At 36.5% G+C, this 20,273-nt stretch overlaps 1 protein-coding gene across 1 annotated transcript; it reads left to right on the top strand.

The window, feature by feature from the left end:
- The first annotated feature begins 18,373 nt into the window (after positions 1-18,373).
- LOC148915107 (S-type anion channel SLAH3-like) lies at positions 18,374-20,273 on the top strand. Its single transcript, XM_089043413.1, has 4 exons — positions 18,374-18,390; positions 18,972-19,299; positions 19,393-19,401; positions 19,509-20,273. Exons 1-4 carry the CDS (start codon positions 18,374-18,376, stop codon positions 19,767-19,769), a joined length of 615 nt encoding a protein of 204 aa, XP_088899539.1. The 3' UTR covers positions 19,770-20,273.

Below are 20,273 nucleotides of genomic sequence, written 5' to 3'. Positions count from 1 at the left end.
TCGGCCCAAATAAATTATCGGCCCAATGCAATACCTTATCGAGAAGAAACCCGATTTAGGCATGCGAAAGTTCGTCATATACGCTTTGCACACATGCCATGCCAAGCAAATAAGCAACATGCTACGCTACAAGCTTAAATGGGCCCAAGCCACACAAGATGTCTGGGGCTTGCTTGAGTGGGTTGTGGTATGGATGGTAATAAGTTGTCATGAGGCCCATTGATGAGTCGAGAAATGGAGGTTCCGGGTTGCTTGGGAGCCTCGGAACCCAAGCCCATTTCTTAGGCCCAAACATATGGGTGAGCGCAAAAGAGAAAGTAGCCCAACCAAAATAGCCCATTACTCCAACCAAAATAGCCCATCACTTCAACCAAACTAGCCCAATACTTGATGAAGTTAGCCCATGTACTTGATAAACCAACTTATTGTCATAGAAGGCCCAAGCAACCTAAAAAAATATCTGCAAATCTTCAGCACCTAGATGAAAACAAAAGCCACTTTGAAAGCCAAAATATCCATGTGTGAAAGCTGCTGGAAAGCTCCAGCACATGGGAGGAACAAGTTTCAAGCAAAAACTTCCAAATGACCAAGGGATATTGGAGCGCTGATCACCATTTGAACCAGCATGCATACCTATTTCTTTCCCTCATCAGACCTAGCCTTGGAAGAAGGAAGAAAAGAAGAAAAAAAGATGGTTGAAAATAGGAGTCCAAAACAGCGGGGAAATGGGCCTTGAAGTCCCAAAAATTCCTGATTTTATGCAAATGGGTAGAGTGAATTTCACCAAAAAAAAGGATGATTGAAGGGATGAAGGGAGAAAGGAAGGGAAAGAATTGACAAAATGAGAAGGAAACCATTAGGGTTTCTTGGAAAATGTCAGCTTCCAGCGGCTATAAATTGAGGCATTTTCTACCCAACAAAGAAAAAGCCACATCTAGAGAGCAAGCTTCATCTCTCACCATGAAATCTCTGCAATTTCGTGCCCTATTCCTCCATCTCCTCCCACTTTCCATTCTGCCATGCCATTCTAGAGTCTGACATAGCTTTTGTCAGGCTGCTGGAAACTTGCCCAAACCACCAAATACTTCACCATTAGCCACAACTCAGACCCAGAGAACAAGTTTTCTCTCTAACTTACAAAAACTCAGCAATCTCGTGCACTGTTCATCTTTTTCTCCATTTTGCTCTTCTGGCAGCTACCGGAAGAACTCTGCTCTTCATTTTCCCTTTCCTAGCCAAATCTCTTACAAAACTTCTCTTTCCTTACCCTAACACTTCATTTTCCCTCAAAGCAAGCCTAAGTTTTCTCTTAGTGCTAAACTCATGTTGATTTTGCTCCCATGCCACATGCCACTCACGCTGAGCTTGAGAGTTTATTTGTAAGCATGAAGAAATTACCTGTAAGCTGTCATTATTTTGATTGGTGAAGGTAACCAAAATACTTCCTAAGACTCTACTGCCCTTTCGATGTATTTTGGGGCTTAATTTTCAAACTCAGGCAAATGAGACAATTTTATCAGTCTGCCATTTTACAACAACCCAGCCCATTCGCATGCTGGAGGAAAAATTCCCCTACACCATCTCACCTTCAAACTCCCTCTCTTCTCTCTCGCGATACCCACAGTTACCCTAAACCCTCTCTCGCTATACCCACAATCACAGTCACTCTCTCATCTTTCTCACCTTCAACGTCTGTCTTCTTCATCAATTTCTTCTCTGCTCTCCATTCATCTCTGTCGTCATCTTCTCTTTCCTCAATCTCTATTGCCATCTCCAAAATTAGAACCAACAAAACCAAAATCAGTGAGAGCAAGCACACACACACTCAGTTCAACCAACACACTCAAACGGAATCCATCTCTAAGCTGCTCAGAATCACTGAAAGCAGGTGATTTCATCAAACAATCAAAGCCCCAAATTTGGGTAATTTGTTATAAATACAATTTTTAAGTTTGGGGTTTGATTATTCTTCATCTGAGATCTATTATTTTTCATAGATTGCATGCTGCAATTCGAAGCTTATTTTTTAGTTTATTAAGGGTTGTGGTTTCTTAACATTGTGAATCCGTAAATGGATGGCTTAGTCTTTTTGTTGTAGCATGTTTGACTCTTTGTTATGGATTGGATGATTGGGTCAGCTGAAAGACCAAATTTTTTTATTCCTTTGTTTGATGTTGCTCCTTTTCTGCTCTGACAATGTTTACAGCGTTGAGGTGACTTTTTTTTTGTGTGTGGATGAATGTTAAAAATAAAACCTTATTGTAGTATTTTCATATACCATTCTATTTGGTCAATCTACTGCAGAATGTGCATGATTTCTTTCTTATAGTTTTTGTTTCCTGGTCGTAGTTGCTGTTTGACAATTGAAGTTGAATTCCCTATATATTTTTGTATGGTATTTTTGTTTTACTTTAGCTTCTTGTTAAAGATTGGGCATAGCTTCTTGTTGAAGATTTTATACAGTTTTTCTTAATCTTATATGCTCTTTTCGTTTAATTTTAGTATGCGAGAAGTGGGAAAAAGAAGGGATTTTACACCCAAACGAAATTGGACGAGGTTCGAGATGAATGGGCATGTCATGTGCTAGAGTGTAGTTGAGTTTGAACATTCTCCTTCTTGTTTTGGTAGTGTTTTGCTTATATATGTATGGACGATGGATGGATTTTGGTTTACTGGCAAAACTCATAAGTTTACATATATAGGAATGTTTTTTGATGTTGCAATGGCAATATATATGAAATGGAAGTGATGCCTCTATATTTTGAGACAGAAACTAAGTAAAATATGATGTGAAACATGGAAATTGCTTACACTTTATTAGTAACAACGATGTCTATTGTGTATAACAACCTCAGTTTTTCCATAACAATTGAAGTTAAAAATTAAAAACAACATCAACACTCCATGGGAACCGAAGTCTATAATCAGAAGGGTCAATAATATTTGTAGAAAGTCAAACTATTTGTAGGCTTTTCACTTCAGTATAAGCACAAAAATACGAATGCACAAACCATAATTTGCAACAGCAGTGACATCTTTTCTGAAGTTTTAAGTCAGAACACTCTTCAGTATAATCAAAACCTTTGATGCTTTAATGAGTATTGAGCATCAGTGCTAATATATTCCCTGATGCTATTAAAGGTTTAGGCATTGGAGGTCAATGCTCTTTTGGCATATGGTAACAACTTAAGCATCTGCGATTATGTGAATAGCGAAGTCATAAATAATCTTTAGCAACGGATAATATCCAAAGCGTATGACTATATCATACTCATCAGCTCCCAAAACTTTGGTTCTTGGGTACCTTTAGCAACAAATATTATCTGAAGCTATAAGTCAATTTTTGCATAGTGTCATCTCTTCATACTGAAAAAAGTGGTAGATAAGCAATTAAGGGAATAGGTTATGGACAATCAGTTGCAACTTATGACTACAATTGAGAGCATTAGGTATCTAGAAAACCAAGCATTGGCTTTCGAGGCCACGATGAATTGTTTGACTCATTTAATCGGGGCAATTTCATTGAAATAGTAAAGTCTTTTGCAAGAATGAATATAGAAGAACAAATTTTGAATTCTTGTTGATGAATCACTTGATGAATCCGATAAAGACCAAATGGCTATTGTTCTAAGATTTGTTGATTGTGATGGATTTATTCCTGAGCGTTTTTTTGATATTGTGAGTGTTGCAGACACTAATCCCTTGACTATTGAAAATGAGATATGCAAAGTACTTGATAATAATGATATTCTAGTGGAGAATATGCATGGTCAAGGGTATGACGGTGCTAGTAATATGCATGGTTCATGGAATGGACTACAAGCATTGTTTCTTCAAGATTGTCCATATGCATATTATTGCATTGCTTTGCTCATCGCTTGCAATTAGCATTAAATGATGCAGCTAAATATGTGAAAGTTGTACGAAATTTTTTTAAATGTTGACTAACATTGTGAATTTTGTTAGTGTTTCTGCTAAGCACCGCAGTGAGTTCAACTTAATTCGAAAAACTGAACTCAAAGAGTTGTTGGATTCTGAGGAACTTGAGACAAGTAGAGGACTTCATCAAGCTTGTACTTCGAAACTAGCTAGAACCACTTCTTAGGGCTCTCATTTTGCCTCTATTACAAGTTTGATGAGTTTATTTAAAGAGACTAAATTAATTACTTCTGGAGATCAGTGGTAATGGAGCTAACCAACAGTTTCGTGGCAATGCATAGAGTAACTATATTGCTATCTGATGTGGCAAATGTGGAACCCAGTTTTTGATTACGTGGACTTCCAAGTGGACAAAAAATTAATAAAAAATTATTTTATTGTTTAAATTATTTATTATTGTTAAATTAAATCAAATTTTAAAAAGCAAAAATTTTAAAAAAAAATTTAAAATCTGGCAAAACCCAGAAACATTAACAACCAAATCATACTGCAAGTGAAAGAGGAACTTTTCGATTTCAATTTCCATTTTGATTTCAAAGTTTTTTGTTTTCCCAGCAAACCAGAACAGCAAAAGTCATGGGCCATCCAAATCCATGGATCCAAAGAGAGTGGAAGCCGAGCGCTTGCTTAAAATCGTCGAGAAGCTTCTACTGAGTCGAGATCTAAGCGGCTGCAGCGACTCGCAATTATGGCTTAGGAGATCGAGTAGCTATTGAACAGCTCATATCAGATCTTGGCCGTCACCGACGTGCTTTTGACTATCGACAAGCGCATAAACAATTACCCAGATTGATACACAGTTCACTAGGTCGAAGCCCATGGCGGCTAGAGATGGTTATGGGTCGGGAGGAGAGATGACGCAATCGCTAAACTGTCGCAATATTCTTCGTCGAAGCCCATTTCATCTCCAAACCCAGGATATGGGTGTCTTGATAAATTTTTGGGGGAGAGAGAGAGAGAGAAAGAGAAAGAGATCGAAAAGGGGTCATTAAAAGCAATATGACAGTTTTATTGCGTTGTGCTTCTCCTTGCCTCAGCCTTTGCTCCAAGTACTTCATGGTGGATCTGCAGAGGTCTTACAAGGGACTATGTGCGCATCGTCAACAACCTCAATAACCAACAACTCCAGTACCAATGTAATTCCAAAGACGATGATTTTGGCCTTCGTAGTCTTCCGCCCAAAGGGGAGTATGAATGGGGATTCGGGTCAACTTCTGGGGCAGCACTCTTTATTTATGCAATTTCTGGTATTTGGACAACCAGGGGTGGATCTTAAGCCATGGCAGGGTAGGCTACCGCCTACTCAAAAATATTTCACTAAAAAAAAACCTATATATAAGCTATGTAATTGATATCCATTCCATGTGTTGGTATACACTCTTGCCTACCCAATCCATATAAAACCCACAAGCCCACTCAAACTTTAAAAAACTGAAAAAAATTATAACCAGCGAGCCCATGTTATGAATGGCCCAGTCAAACTTTAATAAAAGAAAGAATATAACTTAAGCAGCCAAATAGTGGTTGTGCAGTGCAATTCCATACAGAGTCGGGAGAGCTTCTTCTCAACGCAAGTCTTGGTTGTGCTGTGCAATCATGGACACTGGACAACCTCTTCTCTTCTCTTCTCTTCTCATATACAAGGAAACAAGTATTCTTCTTAATCTCTTCTCTTTAATTATCTTCTTCTATTGGGTTATTCCTAAAATAAATGTATGCATCTTAGTTTTAATTTTAATTTGAAATTGAGTTTTCTAGGGTTTAATTAGGAATGAAATATAATTTGGGGATTTTGTTGAAATTAATTAGGTCTTTGATTTTAAGAATTTTGTTGAGATGTTTAATTTGATCAGTATATTGCCCATGATATACAAAAACATATTTTGCATATTTTTGCTACCAAGGTGAAGAAGAAAATTTGTGCCAAACTTGGGAAGAACAAATATTGTATTCTTGTTGATGAATCACTTGATGAATCAGGCAAGGAACAAATGGCTATTATTCTAAGATTTGTTGATTGTGATGGATTTATTCGTGAACGCTTTTTTGATATTGTGAGTGTCGTAGACACTAATGCCTTGACTCTTAAACAAGAGATATGCAAAGTGCTTGTTTTTTTTTTGTTAAGCTTTTATTTATGTATAGATATGCATATTTGAGGGTAAGGCTCATTACGTCCCCCTCTGACTAGGTGTATCTTTTTATTTTTATCAATAAAATTCACTCGTACCGTCGAGTTTTTAAGGTAAGTTTCGCCTACCTGACTTTTGAATCTTGGATCCGCCACTGTGGACAACCATGGTGTTTTTGATGTGTTTAGAGATACTATTGATTTTCTATACGAAGGTGGTGGAGATCATTGCATATGGAAAGTTATGGAAGATGGGATTTACTTGTTTTCCAAACGAAATAAGATAAAAAATTGCATGACTGGGAAACGATCGAAGCCTGAAAATGATATGTGTTGAAGTTAGTTTTCAGTGGTTATTTCTGGGTCTTGCCAAAATAATAATTTTTAATTTTTATTTTGCTTTTTGCTTTTTGCTTTTTAAATTTTGAATTAATTTAACAATAAATTAATTTTTTTATTAATTTTTTGTCCACTTGGAAGTCCACGTCATCAAAAAAATGGGTCCCACATTTGCCACATCAGCATTTAACGGATTTTCTGACAATCTCGTTAACGGAGGGGGCAAATTGTAGGTTTTCCGTGACGTTGAGTGTGTACTCGTAAATGTCCCCAAAATCGGATATGAACTTGTAAATGACCTTATAGGTTTTGGGGTTTTATGTAGTTTGTCCATAAAATTATGGGATTGACCAATTTTCTTTGTCAAGCATTTCATACTAAAACTCAAGATATTGTAAGTGCTTTAAATTTTGTTGGAACACACAAAATGCAACTTCAAGATAAGAGGGAACATGGTTGGGATGATTTATTCATGAGTGTGGTATCATTTTGTGAACTACATGGTGTTAATGTTCCTAATATGGGTGCTTGTTATGTGACGGGCACACGTTGTTCTTGTCAACAAAAGATGTTATTACAATTGAGCATGCCTATCGCTTTGAGGTATTTAATGATGTTATAGAGAGTTAAATGAGGGAGTTAAATGATAGATTTCCAGAGCAAACAGTTGAACTTCTTACCCTTAGCTCATCATTGGATCATCATAGTTCCTTCAAGTCATTCAATATTGAGCATATATGTAAACTTGCAAAGAAATTATATCCTACTGATTTCCTTCCACAAGAGTTGAAAGCTTTAGAAACAGAGCTCAAGTATTTTCAAAATGACATACATCGCCTTCCTTGCTTTAAGGAAACCACTACTCTTCCTTAGTTATGTCAACAATTGGTGGAAACAACTTTGGCAAAAAATTACATTTTCCTTGACATGTTGATTTGGTTGATGTTGACTCTTCCTGTTTCTACAGCAACAACAGAACGAGCTTTCTCATGTATGAGAATTATTAAGAATCGACTTCGAAACACCTTAGCTGATGAATTTCTTGCTGACTATATGATCCTCCACATTGAAAGAGAGTTTGCTAATAATATCGATAATGCATCGATAATTGAGGAATTTAAGAGTTTCAAGCCTCGCGGGGTTAAATTTTATATTTAAATAGTGTTGTTTTGTATTGCATTGCATGTACTTTTGGTTTTAGTTTTAGATTTTGTATTTGTTGAACTTTTATTTATGGATAGAGATGCATTTGAGGGTAAGGCTCATTATGTCCCCCCCGACTAGGTGTATCTTTTTATATTTATTAATGAAATTCACTTGTACCGTCGAGTTTAGTATGTAAGTTTTACCCAACCGGCTTTTTAATCTTGGAACCGCCACTGCATACATCGGAAGTTAAACAAATTTTTCCTTCATAATTTTCAAAAAACTTTTTTAGCTCACTTTTTTCGTAATAAAAAAAGTTTCATCACATCTCTTTTACAAGTTGAGTGAGAAATTCCTTTAAATTGAGGTCAAAAAGCTCTTTGAATATATTCTTTCATGGTTTGCTACAAAAGTAAAAGACAATGGACTCTAATAATAAAATCAACTGTTTCTTTTTGTACATTACTTTCATCATATACAAAATTTGATAAATTTCCATTAGAATTTGTATACCCAATTACATTTGACTTCCAATATAATATTTTGACTACTTACATGAGATGATAAATGCCTTTTTAAATGACTAGTACCAGATGTTATATTAGATGACAATAATTTAGTATAAACACTACATTTTGCTTTAGTTACTTGTAAAGGAAATATAGCACAACCACACTACCAAAGCACCACCATAGCACCAATAAATGAGAGCACCCCACCAAAGAATGAGAATTTAGAGAGACCGAAATTTGAGATGATAAAACTTGATAAGTGAGAAAAATTAAGTGAAGAAGATATAGTGTTTATTTGGGTATCTATAGTGCAGGGTATGTAGCCGTTTGGCAGGACCCGCCTCGAATTCCTCGGAATCCGTGACGAATCCTGTGGTTTTTCCAACATCCACCCGATGTTGAGCCCACTTACTGACATCGTAGCCTCTTTTCCAAATCAAGGAAAAGAGGGACAAGACTTTCTACCGAAATTTCGGCAGATTCTTCCCTAAAAAATGGACATTTCTCAAATTTTTCAATCTGTCAAAAACACAGTTTAAGATTCCCAAACTTCAGCATGCACAAAGTACGTTACACACGACAAATAAACAGGCTTCCGGCCTCAAAACCAAACATTTTCTAAAACGTTCTTGCTTTTGAACTCCTTTGTAAAACATTACATCCATAACAAATATCGTAACAAAAATCAGAGAAGCCCCTTTCTCCGTCCAAAATTCAAATCCAAACTTGCACAGCTTAAACAGTTTAAATATAGGTTAAACCCCAGGCTACCTACGTACCCCTTATGAGGGATCAAGCCACATGTAGTTCTTAGATCAACACTCATGATCCAGATAATATACGATTATTTTAGTCATATCAACAATTATAATTCTAGAATCATCATTTCCTTTTAAATAAAATTGTAATATTTCAGCCCATGAACAACAGACCCACTTTCCACTTTTCTTTACTCACTCCGTGCCTAGGACTCATAACTCAACAACCCTATCTCTTTAACAATGTACATATATGCTAAGCACAATTCTTTTAAACATTACTCATTTTCCCAATATAGGATAATAATCATTATTCCTGTTCCCATTACTTTACTACACTCTGGAGAGTCCAATGCCACAAGTAGTAAAGTAACAGTAATCAAAATATCCAGATCCTTTACCACATGCCGGAATAATTCAACGCCACGTGTGGTAAAGTAACCAGTATCCAAGTGAGCACACACGCCGGAAAATCCAACGCCGCGTATGGCCCATCCAACATAAGTAAGCCCACACGCTGGAAAATCCAATGCCACGTGTGGGTAAAACAACCAATATCCGAAGTGTCCGGGTTTTTTACCACATGTCGGAAAATCCAACGCCATGTGTAGTAAAGTAACTCAAAATCAGTAAACAAGGAAGCCCACACGCCGAAAAATCCAACGCCACGTGTGGAGAAAATACATATGATGATGAGGTTCATAACTCTTATTAAATATTATAAAAATTATATTCCCTTCCTTAATTCAGTTTCCCCAAATATTTATTCATGGTATAGAAAATAAACTCTCAAACATATATATTCCATAAAGACCCAAAAATAATTCTAATAACAATCAAAACTCATTTACGAAGAAATTCCATATTAGAAGAACGAAGTACACTTAGAAACAAACGTCCACTCATTTCCTAATAGTTATAGTCGAGAACCAAGGCTCACTTTCACAACCCACCAATCAAGTATCTCATGCTCATCTATTCCATAACTTCAGTTATCAAAATAATATCCAAGAATTCTGTAAGATAATATAAAACAATCTCATAATCCCAACATAACCAAAATAACTTAATAACAGTCAAGACTCGTTAATAAGGTCATTCTAGTACTTTTCGAAGGGTGAAACTACATCGGACGGTCACCGTTGTACTCAAACTTTAAGTTATTGAATCGGAGCATCCGGGACTCCGATTCACGATCCACGAATTCCTACACGATCCTAGAGGTGCCTAGATCAACATTTTTGAAAATGGAATCAATCCAACTGTCTGAACATATCCAATAACGCCTAATGTGCGTAATCCGATCGACCCTCAAACGATAACTAAATTCAAATCCGAGCATACCGTCGTGCTCGGGACAACATGGGGATCATTTTAGGATCAAATGGGTCACCCAAACAATGCCCACGTGCCGGCAGTGCTTGGGTGTCTTGAGAAATTCTGGCAACTGAAAAATTCTCAAAACACCCTACAATACCTATACCTACATGATCATGACAACTAGTGGAGCAACTTTTGTTCTTGGTCTACGGCCAAAAAGTGACTGGAACTTGCCGGAAACTTGGGGGTGAAAACCCGCTGAAACTTTGAGTTATAAAATGGGTTTCAAAACTTCAAAATTAATCATAATCAACCTAACCACCAGCTAGAACACGTTGAAAGGATGAGATAGCATACTTGGATCGACAAAAAAAAGGGCTTTTTAGGGCCTAATTTAAATGGGGTCAACTGGGCCGAGCCAAGGGCGGACTAGAGGTTTCAAAATCCAAGTCCAAGCTCTACTCAACATTGGAACAGGCCGAGCGCTTTGGTCCAATCGAGCCTTAGGCTACTCACCTCTATCCACATGAAATGAGATAGTTTACCGCATTTTCGCAAAACTGGAATTGAGATAGTTTACCCAAATGAAATGGCATTTCCAAAAGGTTCCCTTTTAGACAATTTTGCAATTTTTTTTTTACCTCGTAAGTTTTTTTTTTTGGTAAACTACAGTAAACCCCCAATCTATAGGGTAATTTACGAGTGCATATCCAATTTTGGGAACATTTACGATACATACTCAACGTCGCGGAAAACTTACAATTTGCCCCCTCCGTTAGCGAGATTATTAGGAAATCCGTTATCTGCCTATGTGGCATTTGTGGGACCTATTTTTTAATTGACATGGGATTCCATGTGGACAAAAAACTAATAAAAAATTTACTTTTTAAATTATTTTAAAAAATTAAACATATTAAATTTAAAATTTTAAAAAAAAAATTTAAAAACCCTACCCAGATTCTCTCTCTCTCTCTCCCAATTTCTTCCCCTTTCCTCCCAATTCCTTTCCCCCCCAGATTTCTTCCCCCACCCAATTTCTTCAACCCCATATAACTCTAGGTGCTTCAACCCCATATAACGCCACAATATTCGAACTACTGAACCACCCAACCCGCAGAGGATGGAAGGAGAAGAGGAAGCTATCGCTATCCAAACCCTCCTCGACCTGCGACTCGACTTGTTGCTTAGACCTGGGTGGCACAAGGCCGTGTCCGAAGAAGAGGTTTGGTGTCGTGCAACCAGATCCTTGATACTCAAACAGGAAGAAAAAAAAATTCAATCAAAGAACAAACGTCCTTTTCCTTGCTCAATTCTCCTCCTAATCACCTCTCTATACACGCAATCAACATACCCAAAACCGTTTTCCTTCAACAAAGGCTCACAAGACAAAACTGATAACTTGGACCCAGAATCACCAGCTCCCCGAAATGCTTCAAAACGCAAACGAATCTTCTTACTTTTCATATATGCCAGCACCAACATATAAATTATGATGGAATTTGCACAAAACTGGTTGCTTGCTACACATTGAAAGCATGTGAAATTTTGAAGAAACAGAATGCTTCTCACTGTTTCTAACAAACCCATCTAAGAAAGCTATGATCTTCGAGTTTTTTTTTTTGGCGATTTTTCTTCATCCATTTCCCAAAACGGCAGCATTTATGGCAAAGGGGGTAGATTTGATATGGATTGATGAGATGAAGATGAATCCCATGCATGTTGTTACCTTGATACGCGTCCTTATCACTTGCAATAGTGATGCACGATCATCGTCATTTCTTTTCCCCCATCATCACCATGATGGTAAAAATCAGGAGATGTTTGTTTGCTGCTGCTGCCCTTTCTCTCCAGCACGTAGATGGGTCTCGCACCAAACTGGGTCAAATTCCAGAAAGCGACATAGTCACTATGCCCTATGGAGGTGAAACCAAGGGGGAGAGAGAGAGAGAGATGGCAACTTGATCTGGGTTGGAGAGAGTCAGATCTAATGGAAGTGGGGCGCAGAGCAGGACCATTGATTTTGGAGGCCCTGTGCAAATATGGATGTCGAGGCCTTATATATATAAGTAGGGAAAAAAAATCCATATAGAAACAAAAATTTCTGATATGGGAAGAACACATTCGGAAAGAGTTTCCCAGAAAAATTTCTTTAGTCACCCTTCCAAATCACAAAGCTGATAAATTGATTTTCCAATTTCAATGCTTGGTTAATTCTCATATGAATAAGAGAGGGAGAAAAGAATTGTGATTTTGGGGAAAAGGATAAAGCTTGGGTTTTTACAATCCAGAATTTGATGGAAGAGGGTGGTATACTGGTACTGAAGAGAAATGGCTTTATTTTGATGGAGGAGAGTGAGAAAGACTTACTGAAAAAGAAAAGAATATTAGAATGGTTTTGCAACTTGAGAGTTGGGAATAGGAAAACACACCCAAAAAGTTGACTTTAGGGTTGATTTTGGGTGTGTTTCTATGTTTAAATAGTGCTTGAGTTGTTTTTATAAATACATGTCTAGGATTGGGTTTATTTATAAATTTGTAAAATAAATAAAAAGAAAAGTTGCAGCGTGAGAGTTGGGAAGATGAAAATGAATTAAATTAGGGCATCTACTCTCTAAGTCGTAAAATTTGTTGATAATTAATATTCAATTCAATTTTGGTTTTAGTGCCTTACATGTGGTGTTGTGGGGTGATATTTAATATTTCACTTTTATTTTCATGTTTTAGTTAATTTAATAGGTTGACTTGGAAAAATTTAGAGGCCCCTAAATTTTGGACGTTGAATATAAAAGGGGCAAATTGTAGGTTTTTCACGACATTTAATATGTCTTAGTAAATTTCCTCAAAATCGGATATGCACTCGTAAATGACCCTGTAGTTGGGGGTTAACTGTACTTTACCCTTTTTTCTATTTTTTTGAAACATGCCTCGTAAGCCTTGGTCTCTCTCGCACTGTGGCTCACTCTCTCTCTCTCTCTCTGATTCTCTTCACTCTCACTCCGACCTTCTCTCTCGCTCTAGCTCTAGCTCTAGCTATCTCGCACTGTGGCTCTTTCTCGCTAGTTCGCCTATCTCTCTCCAAGAATCCCTTTCTCCATTCAATAGCAGATTAGCCACCACTCTCAAGACAGGTAACAACTCATCTTCTCTTAGGATTATGGTATAGGAACAACTCATCTTCTCTTAGGATTATGGTATAGGATTTCTAACAAATCAAATAATATGTCCCTAATTTTATCTAGTTTTAAGCTATTTGGGTATTGAATTGTAAGTCCTCATTATCTTTGTTGTAAATATTTTGGATTTCTATTGAAATTGGGGTAAGTTTTGTGAAATTTTTTCTGGGTATTTTTTGGGAAAGTAGACTTTGTTCTAATTATATGAATTGTGAATACGATTTGTTGTTTTATGTTTAATTTTTCCACGGTGGTTAATTTTTTGTTGTTTGTAATGTACTTCACTCCTTTGCAAAGAATATCTAAAACATATGCTGCTCCCCTCGTGTATTTGATCTGGAAACAGTTTTGTAGTTTTGCTTTTGGTTAACGGGTAAGGTTTTGGTTGCGGGCTTGACATTTTTTTTCTAGAGGAGGTAAATCGGTTTTCTAGTTTAAACATACAAAATTCTGCTTAAAATATATATATTAAAAAACGCAAGCACATCTAATGTCAATAGCACATCCAATTTATATCTAACAGATGAATATCATGACACGGATGTGAATTGTGAATATGATTTGTTATTTTATCAGATATCATCACATCACATGGATGTGGAGCACTTAGATTGCCTTTATTTCTATTTGTTATCTTATTCTTCTAGCCTCACTAATAATTCATTTACCACCAGAAAAAGAATTTGGAGGTAATATGGGGATAAGGGTGAATTTACACTTATTAATTTGTTTTATTGTTGTTTGTAATATTATTTGCATTGTAGTTTGTTGCTGCTGAGTTTCAAAGGGAAAGATACCCACCCTGTTATATACATAATTTTTTTGTTCTTTTGGGTTTTGGAAATGTTGTAGTTGACACTATAGAATGTTTAGGTGTGTGTTATCAGTTTAAGTAATATCTTGATGTTGAAGCTTCAGAAATTGCTGCGGTATATATTTACCTTTATTCTGCACACCATGGACTTTTTATGTATTTCTTTCCAACTCTGTTCCTTTCATTATCCGAGTGTGCAGGACCACTTTATCTTTTGCTTTTAATTCTTTCTTTCTTTCTTCTTTTTTTTTTTTTTTGTGCCCGTAGAAAAAGCTCTAGTCAGTCAGCTTTGCATTTGCATTTGCATCAGCTTAAAATCAAGAACCACTTGAGAGGAGTATCAACACTTTATGTAAGTAGAATTTTAAAATGGGTTGTGCTTTCAATATGTTCAACCACCATTTATGGAACACCAAATATTTCCAAAACATATCTGTATTTTTGCCCTCACAAATCTTAATTACTTTATGAACCTGAAACAAAAACTTTCATGTTTGCTTTGATTCAGTGGACCTAACTTGGAAGGACTTTCTGGGATTAGGCAAATCGAACCCATTGTTTTTGTTAACATATGGACAATATTGCCCACTAATATGGTGTTTTTTCCTGAATAACTTTATTTGTTTGGAATATGAGAAATGGTTTTATGAAATCCAAGAGTTTTGAGTGGCATTGGTCATAAGCTATTTTACCATTTTTATATTTGCTTGAGAAGATGGGAATGCAATATATGACCTATAAATTTATGGGTAAGGTATCTTTGCTACTTTTATTCAGCTGAATTTTCTTCGCATTTTATTTCTGCATGCAGGTTCATATATATCATTAAATTCGATAGCTAGCTGTGGTTAGGGAATTGGTTATGATATAAGAAGGAATATTGGTGGAGTCTCGATACATTATTGAAGATTGTAGAACAGGTAAAGTAAAAGAACATGTGTATAGATTTTTTCGGTATGATATGCTTGGCTGGATGTTAGTGATAGTTCAATAAAGAAGTCTAACTACATAATATTACTTCCCTAGATTTGAAATCCTTTCCGAGTGGGCCCAAGAAAACTCAAGTGGAAATTGATATGAATATGGAAAAATAAAAAAATAAAAAGCAATTAATATTGTATATGCCCTGGGTATTCATTATAATAAAAAATAATCGTTCAAAAAAATTTATCAAAAAATAAACGTTTCGATAATTTGGCTGTCTAAAAATGGTGAATTTGACTCTGCAGAAATGGTGATGTATCTGGTCAATAGTTCTAACTTAAAGATTGTTACTCATTTGAAGGAAATTTTTTTTTTTTCACCTCTCAATGATTTGTAGTTTTATCGTTTGTCAAATGATATATAATACTGTCATAAATAAGAATAATGATGATGATGGGTGGACCTTTCTATTCCCTATGATGGCTGTATTTCAGATCTGTTTGCTTTCACTGCTTTAATCTCTAGACTAGGAAAAAAAATTTAGTAGAGAATTGGAATGATTGTGGACTTCATTGTCATCTGGGAAACAATAAATTTCGAATCAGAACTTATCAGTAGTTGATATGAATTGAGTGTTGAAGCATCTCTATTGATCCTAGTGCACAAATGAATTTCATGGATGAGGACGCTTCTTCGGGCTCTGGAGATGATGCAAACATGCTAGATGGAAACAAGCATCATTCTGGGGTACCATCAAGTTCAGGTCGTCGGAAGAGAAGTCGCAAGGCTACCGGCGATGCTTTAGTGGATGCTATGCTTGAAATAGCTGCAGCTTCAAAAATGAGGGCAGCAGCAATCATGAAGAGCGAGGAAGGGTTTTCCATAAGCAAATGCATAAAGGTACTGGATGATATGCCAGGCATTGATCAGCAGATCTACTTTTCTGCATTGGATTTGTTTGAGAACCCTAATGCGAGAGAAACTTTCATTTCTCTTAAGAGTGAGAAACGGTTACCGTGGTTGCAGCGCAAGTTTAGTGCTTCCTCTAATTGAATAGTATGAGCAGTCTTATCGTTTCACTTTTCCTTTTGTTGTGTAGTTAAGGTGCGAAAGATTTTTTTGGTTTGTATCGAGTTCACTCCAAACAGTTAACATTTGTAACTAATAATATGACATTCTAATTTGCATACTGTTATCATTTTTGGCTTGAAACTGCAAGATTTGTAGTGGATTTTGTTTCATTTGATGGTTTTCTGTTTTTTTAAGGCAATTTACGCCACTCAAGTGGTTGTCTTGTGTGGTATCTTAAATTTGATTTTACAGATACAACAGCTGGCATGGATGATTTTGACTTAGAATTGGATGAGATGGAACTAACTGCGGCAGCGGCTGGCTACTACTATTATAACAGTATTACCAAGCAAACATGTCGTAGTCTGTCACCTAGTAAAGAAAGTGGATTTATGACTGAAGTTCTCAATGGTCATGATGATGTGTTCCAGGAAATGTTTCGGATGGATAAAAATGTTTTTCACAAGTTATGTGACATTCTTCGGCAGAGAGGCATGTTACGTGATACTGCTGGTGTTATGATAGAGGAGCAGCTGGGAATTTTTTTGAATATTATTGGCCATAATGAACGTAACAGAGTAATCCAAGAGCGGTTTCATCATTCAGGTGAAACCATCAGCCGTCATTTCAATAATGTGTTGAAGGCAGTCAAGTCACTCTCTCGTGAATTCTTACAAACACCAACCCCCACCACCCCTCCAAAAATCCTTGGAAATATTAGATTTTATCCATATTTCCAGGTGTGTGTTCTATGTCATGCTTTTCTCATTTGATTTGTTCTTTTGCCATTCACTTTTAGTTACTATCTTATAACAAGAATGTTACTATCTGTTTTTAGGATTGTGTAGGAGTCATTGGTGGAATGCACATTCCAGCCCATGTCCCAGCCAAAGATCAATCCCGTTTTCGAAACAAGAAAGGTGTTCTTTCACAAAATGTGTTGGCAGCTTGCACGTTTGACCTCCAGTTTATATTCATTTATCCTGGTTGGGAAGGATCAGCAGCAGGTTCACGTGTATTGAAGGCAGTTCTTGATGATCCACATCAGAATTTTCCTTGTATTCCTGAAGGTTTGCCTCAGATATTTTATATCCGAAACATGCTGCTTGCATACATTATTTAATCTTATATACACCACATGTAATGCCGTCCACAACAAATGTTTGTCAATGAGTTTAGCTTGCAGGAAAATATCAACTTACATTTATCACTGATTTTCTTGCAGGGAAATATTACCTTGTTGACTCAGGATATGCAAATATGAAAGGATTTATTGCTCCATTTCAAGGGGTAAGGTATCATGTTCATGAATATAGAGGTGCTAATCAGTTACCTAGAAATGCAAGGGAGCTATTTAATCACAGGCACTCATCTCTTAGCAATGTCATCCAGAGGTCTTTTTCTTTGTTGAAGACTAGGTTTCCTATTCTCAAACTTGCTCCTCAGTATGCTGTTCATATTCAAAGAGATATAGTTATAGCTGCATGTGTTCTACACAATTACATCCGGCGTATGTCAGAAAAGGATTGGCTGTTTTCTGATGCAGAAAGGATAACGATGGATGAATTGTCTGATCTTGATGAAAATCCTGACATGGAATTGGTTGCTTCGTTACAAGAACATGTTGCTTTTTCATTGAGAGAGTCGATTGCCGCAGAAATGTGGAATGACTTTATAAATAGATGGGATCAGTGGTAACTGTCAGCAGTGTCTTTCATGATTATGATTATGATTGTTATTACTATTGTTATTATCAATATTATTATTGTTGTTGTTCTTATCAACTGACACCAGTACCTCCCTCATCAGTCGGCAGTGCATCATTTGCATCTTATATCTAGCTTACTCTCAGCCCTCTTTTGCCTATCTGGTCCTCAAGCATCAATTTTCCTGAAGGATGCATGATAAATTGATAAACAACTAAAGGGGATAAAACGTCATGATTCTGTACGGGCATGACAACCTGATTTTGGAGGAGTTGATTTCGTGTATGCCCTCACTTGTCAGCAAATAGAATCAAATAACAACTATAATGTTTTATCAAAAGCAGAGAAAAGGACAAGGACATTTTAGAAAAAGCAAAAAGAGAAAAATTTTAAAAGAAGCAAAATGGACAAAATGCTTATTTATTTTTAGATTTCGGAATCAATCATTTGATTTGAAAGTTGAGTGGTTTTTGTCTTTTATGAAAAAGCTTTCTTTTCAAAAGTAAATTTTTATGTCTAAAACCTAAAACCTAAAGGACAATGACCTTTGTGGAAATGTAATCGAAAAAGATAAATAGATGTCAAGAAAAACGTTAAAAAAAAAAAAAAAAAGATTGGGAAATTGGTGGCTTTGGCACTGGCTTGAGTAAACATTGGTAAAATAATTTTTTTTTAACCTTATAAATCTAAGGTCTACAAATACTCCTTATTGTCCATGCATCGCCTTCTTCTCACTTTTCATTTTCATTCTTCTCTCTTATTCTCCTTCTAACAACCCTAAACTGAGAATTAGAGAAATAGAAAAAAGAAATAGAGACTTGGAAAGAGAGAAAGGGAGTTTCTTCCAAACAGAGAAAATTCTTCCACAATTCCCCTGCAATTGCCCCAAATTTCGAAATCCATAAGAACTCTATTTCTGGGTTTTGGTTAGGGGCTGTCCAACAGCACAAACTATGGAGTCAATGTTGGTTCCTCGTATTGTCTCTGTATTGCGACTATCTTGCCTCTCTAGCACTTTTTTTTCAAGTCTCTGCTGGATTGAAATTAGAGATTTTTATTTAAACCCCACACTTCTCTTAGTTCACCCCATGTTCTAAGTTCACCCCAACTTTTAATTTAAATTTTCACAATTTCTAAGTAAACCCCATTATCTTCCCAAACTACCTTTAAATACACCCCAAGCTAAAAAAATAAGAAATAAAAGATATTTTCTATTTAAACCCCACAAAGAAGGACCACTGTTCTTTTTTGTTGTTGGTTTGGCGCACTACATAGTTTTATTCGTAACGCTCTATCAGCGACTTCCAACTAATGAGACAGTAATCCCAAAGGACCTCCATCCTGTATTCTTTCTGTTTGTTGCAGCACCAAGTGTAGCTTCCATGGCATGGGCAAAAATCCAAGGCTCCTTTGATTACAGTTCACGGATTGCTTACTTCATTGCCTTGTTCCTTCATCTCTCACTGGCAAGTATAACCTGAACTAAGTTGCATTACTACTTAAGAACTGGCTTGGTGTTATCGCTAATTGTTCTTTTAACGTTTTTCCTGATTGCACAGGTAGTCCGGGTTAACTTTTTCCGAGGATTTAAGTACGATATCACTTTCATTTCTCTGAACTGAATCTACCGTTTGTAGTTTTGTACAGGAATATTTTTTTTCTGACATTCAGTTAGATTTGGTTCTATAGGTTTTCTATGGCATGGTGGGTATATACTTTTCCAATGACTGGTGCTGCCAGTGTAACCATCAGGTACTCAAATGAAGTCACAAATGTGGTAACAAAAGCTCTGGCTGTTACACTCTCTCTCATTGCCACAATCACAGTCATTGCTCTTTTCATAACAACCATCTTGCATGGCTTGGTGCTCGGAAACCTCTTCCCCAATGACATTGCAACTGCCATCAGTGACAGAAAGCCAAAGCAAATAACGTGATGCAATGCAATGGGATGAATGAAAGCTACAGGTTTAGAGAATTCCATGAATATCAGTCAAGCAATGGAAAAGGAGGAGAGTGTTCGTGGGCTGTTCACAAAAACAGCGGCATCCAAAACAGGGTATGTATGTAGGCCTTTCTGTTCTTGCAAATATTGACATCCGTAATTAGGATCTTCCCTCCCTGCTGTGATGGCTGCCTACACTGACATTCGTTCCTTCTCTACTGAATCAAACAATCAAACCCAAATTGACTTGGACTTCTTGATTAGGACCCCCCCTGCCCTTTCTCTTTGTAGAAAACAAGGTCTCTTTGTAGTAGTCTGGCATAGGATGTAGAAGAGTTTGTATTTTTTAAAACTTAATTTGAAGAGTTGTGGGGTGTGTGGGGTGTGTGGAGTGTGTGTATAGATGTACTAGGATTAAGTATTAAGTTTGATGACTTTTTTTGTCATTTTACACAATAATAAAACTTATAACTTAATGATTTAAGTATTGGGGTGA

The sequence above is a fragment of the Prunus mume genome, linkage group LG8, assembly GCF_029339155.1.
Source record: "Prunus mume cultivar Tortuosa linkage group LG8, ASM2933915v1, whole genome shotgun sequence".
NCBI lineage: Eukaryota > Viridiplantae > Streptophyta > Magnoliopsida > Rosales > Rosaceae > Prunus > Prunus mume.
This window is presented reverse-complemented; position numbering and strand designations above follow the sequence as displayed.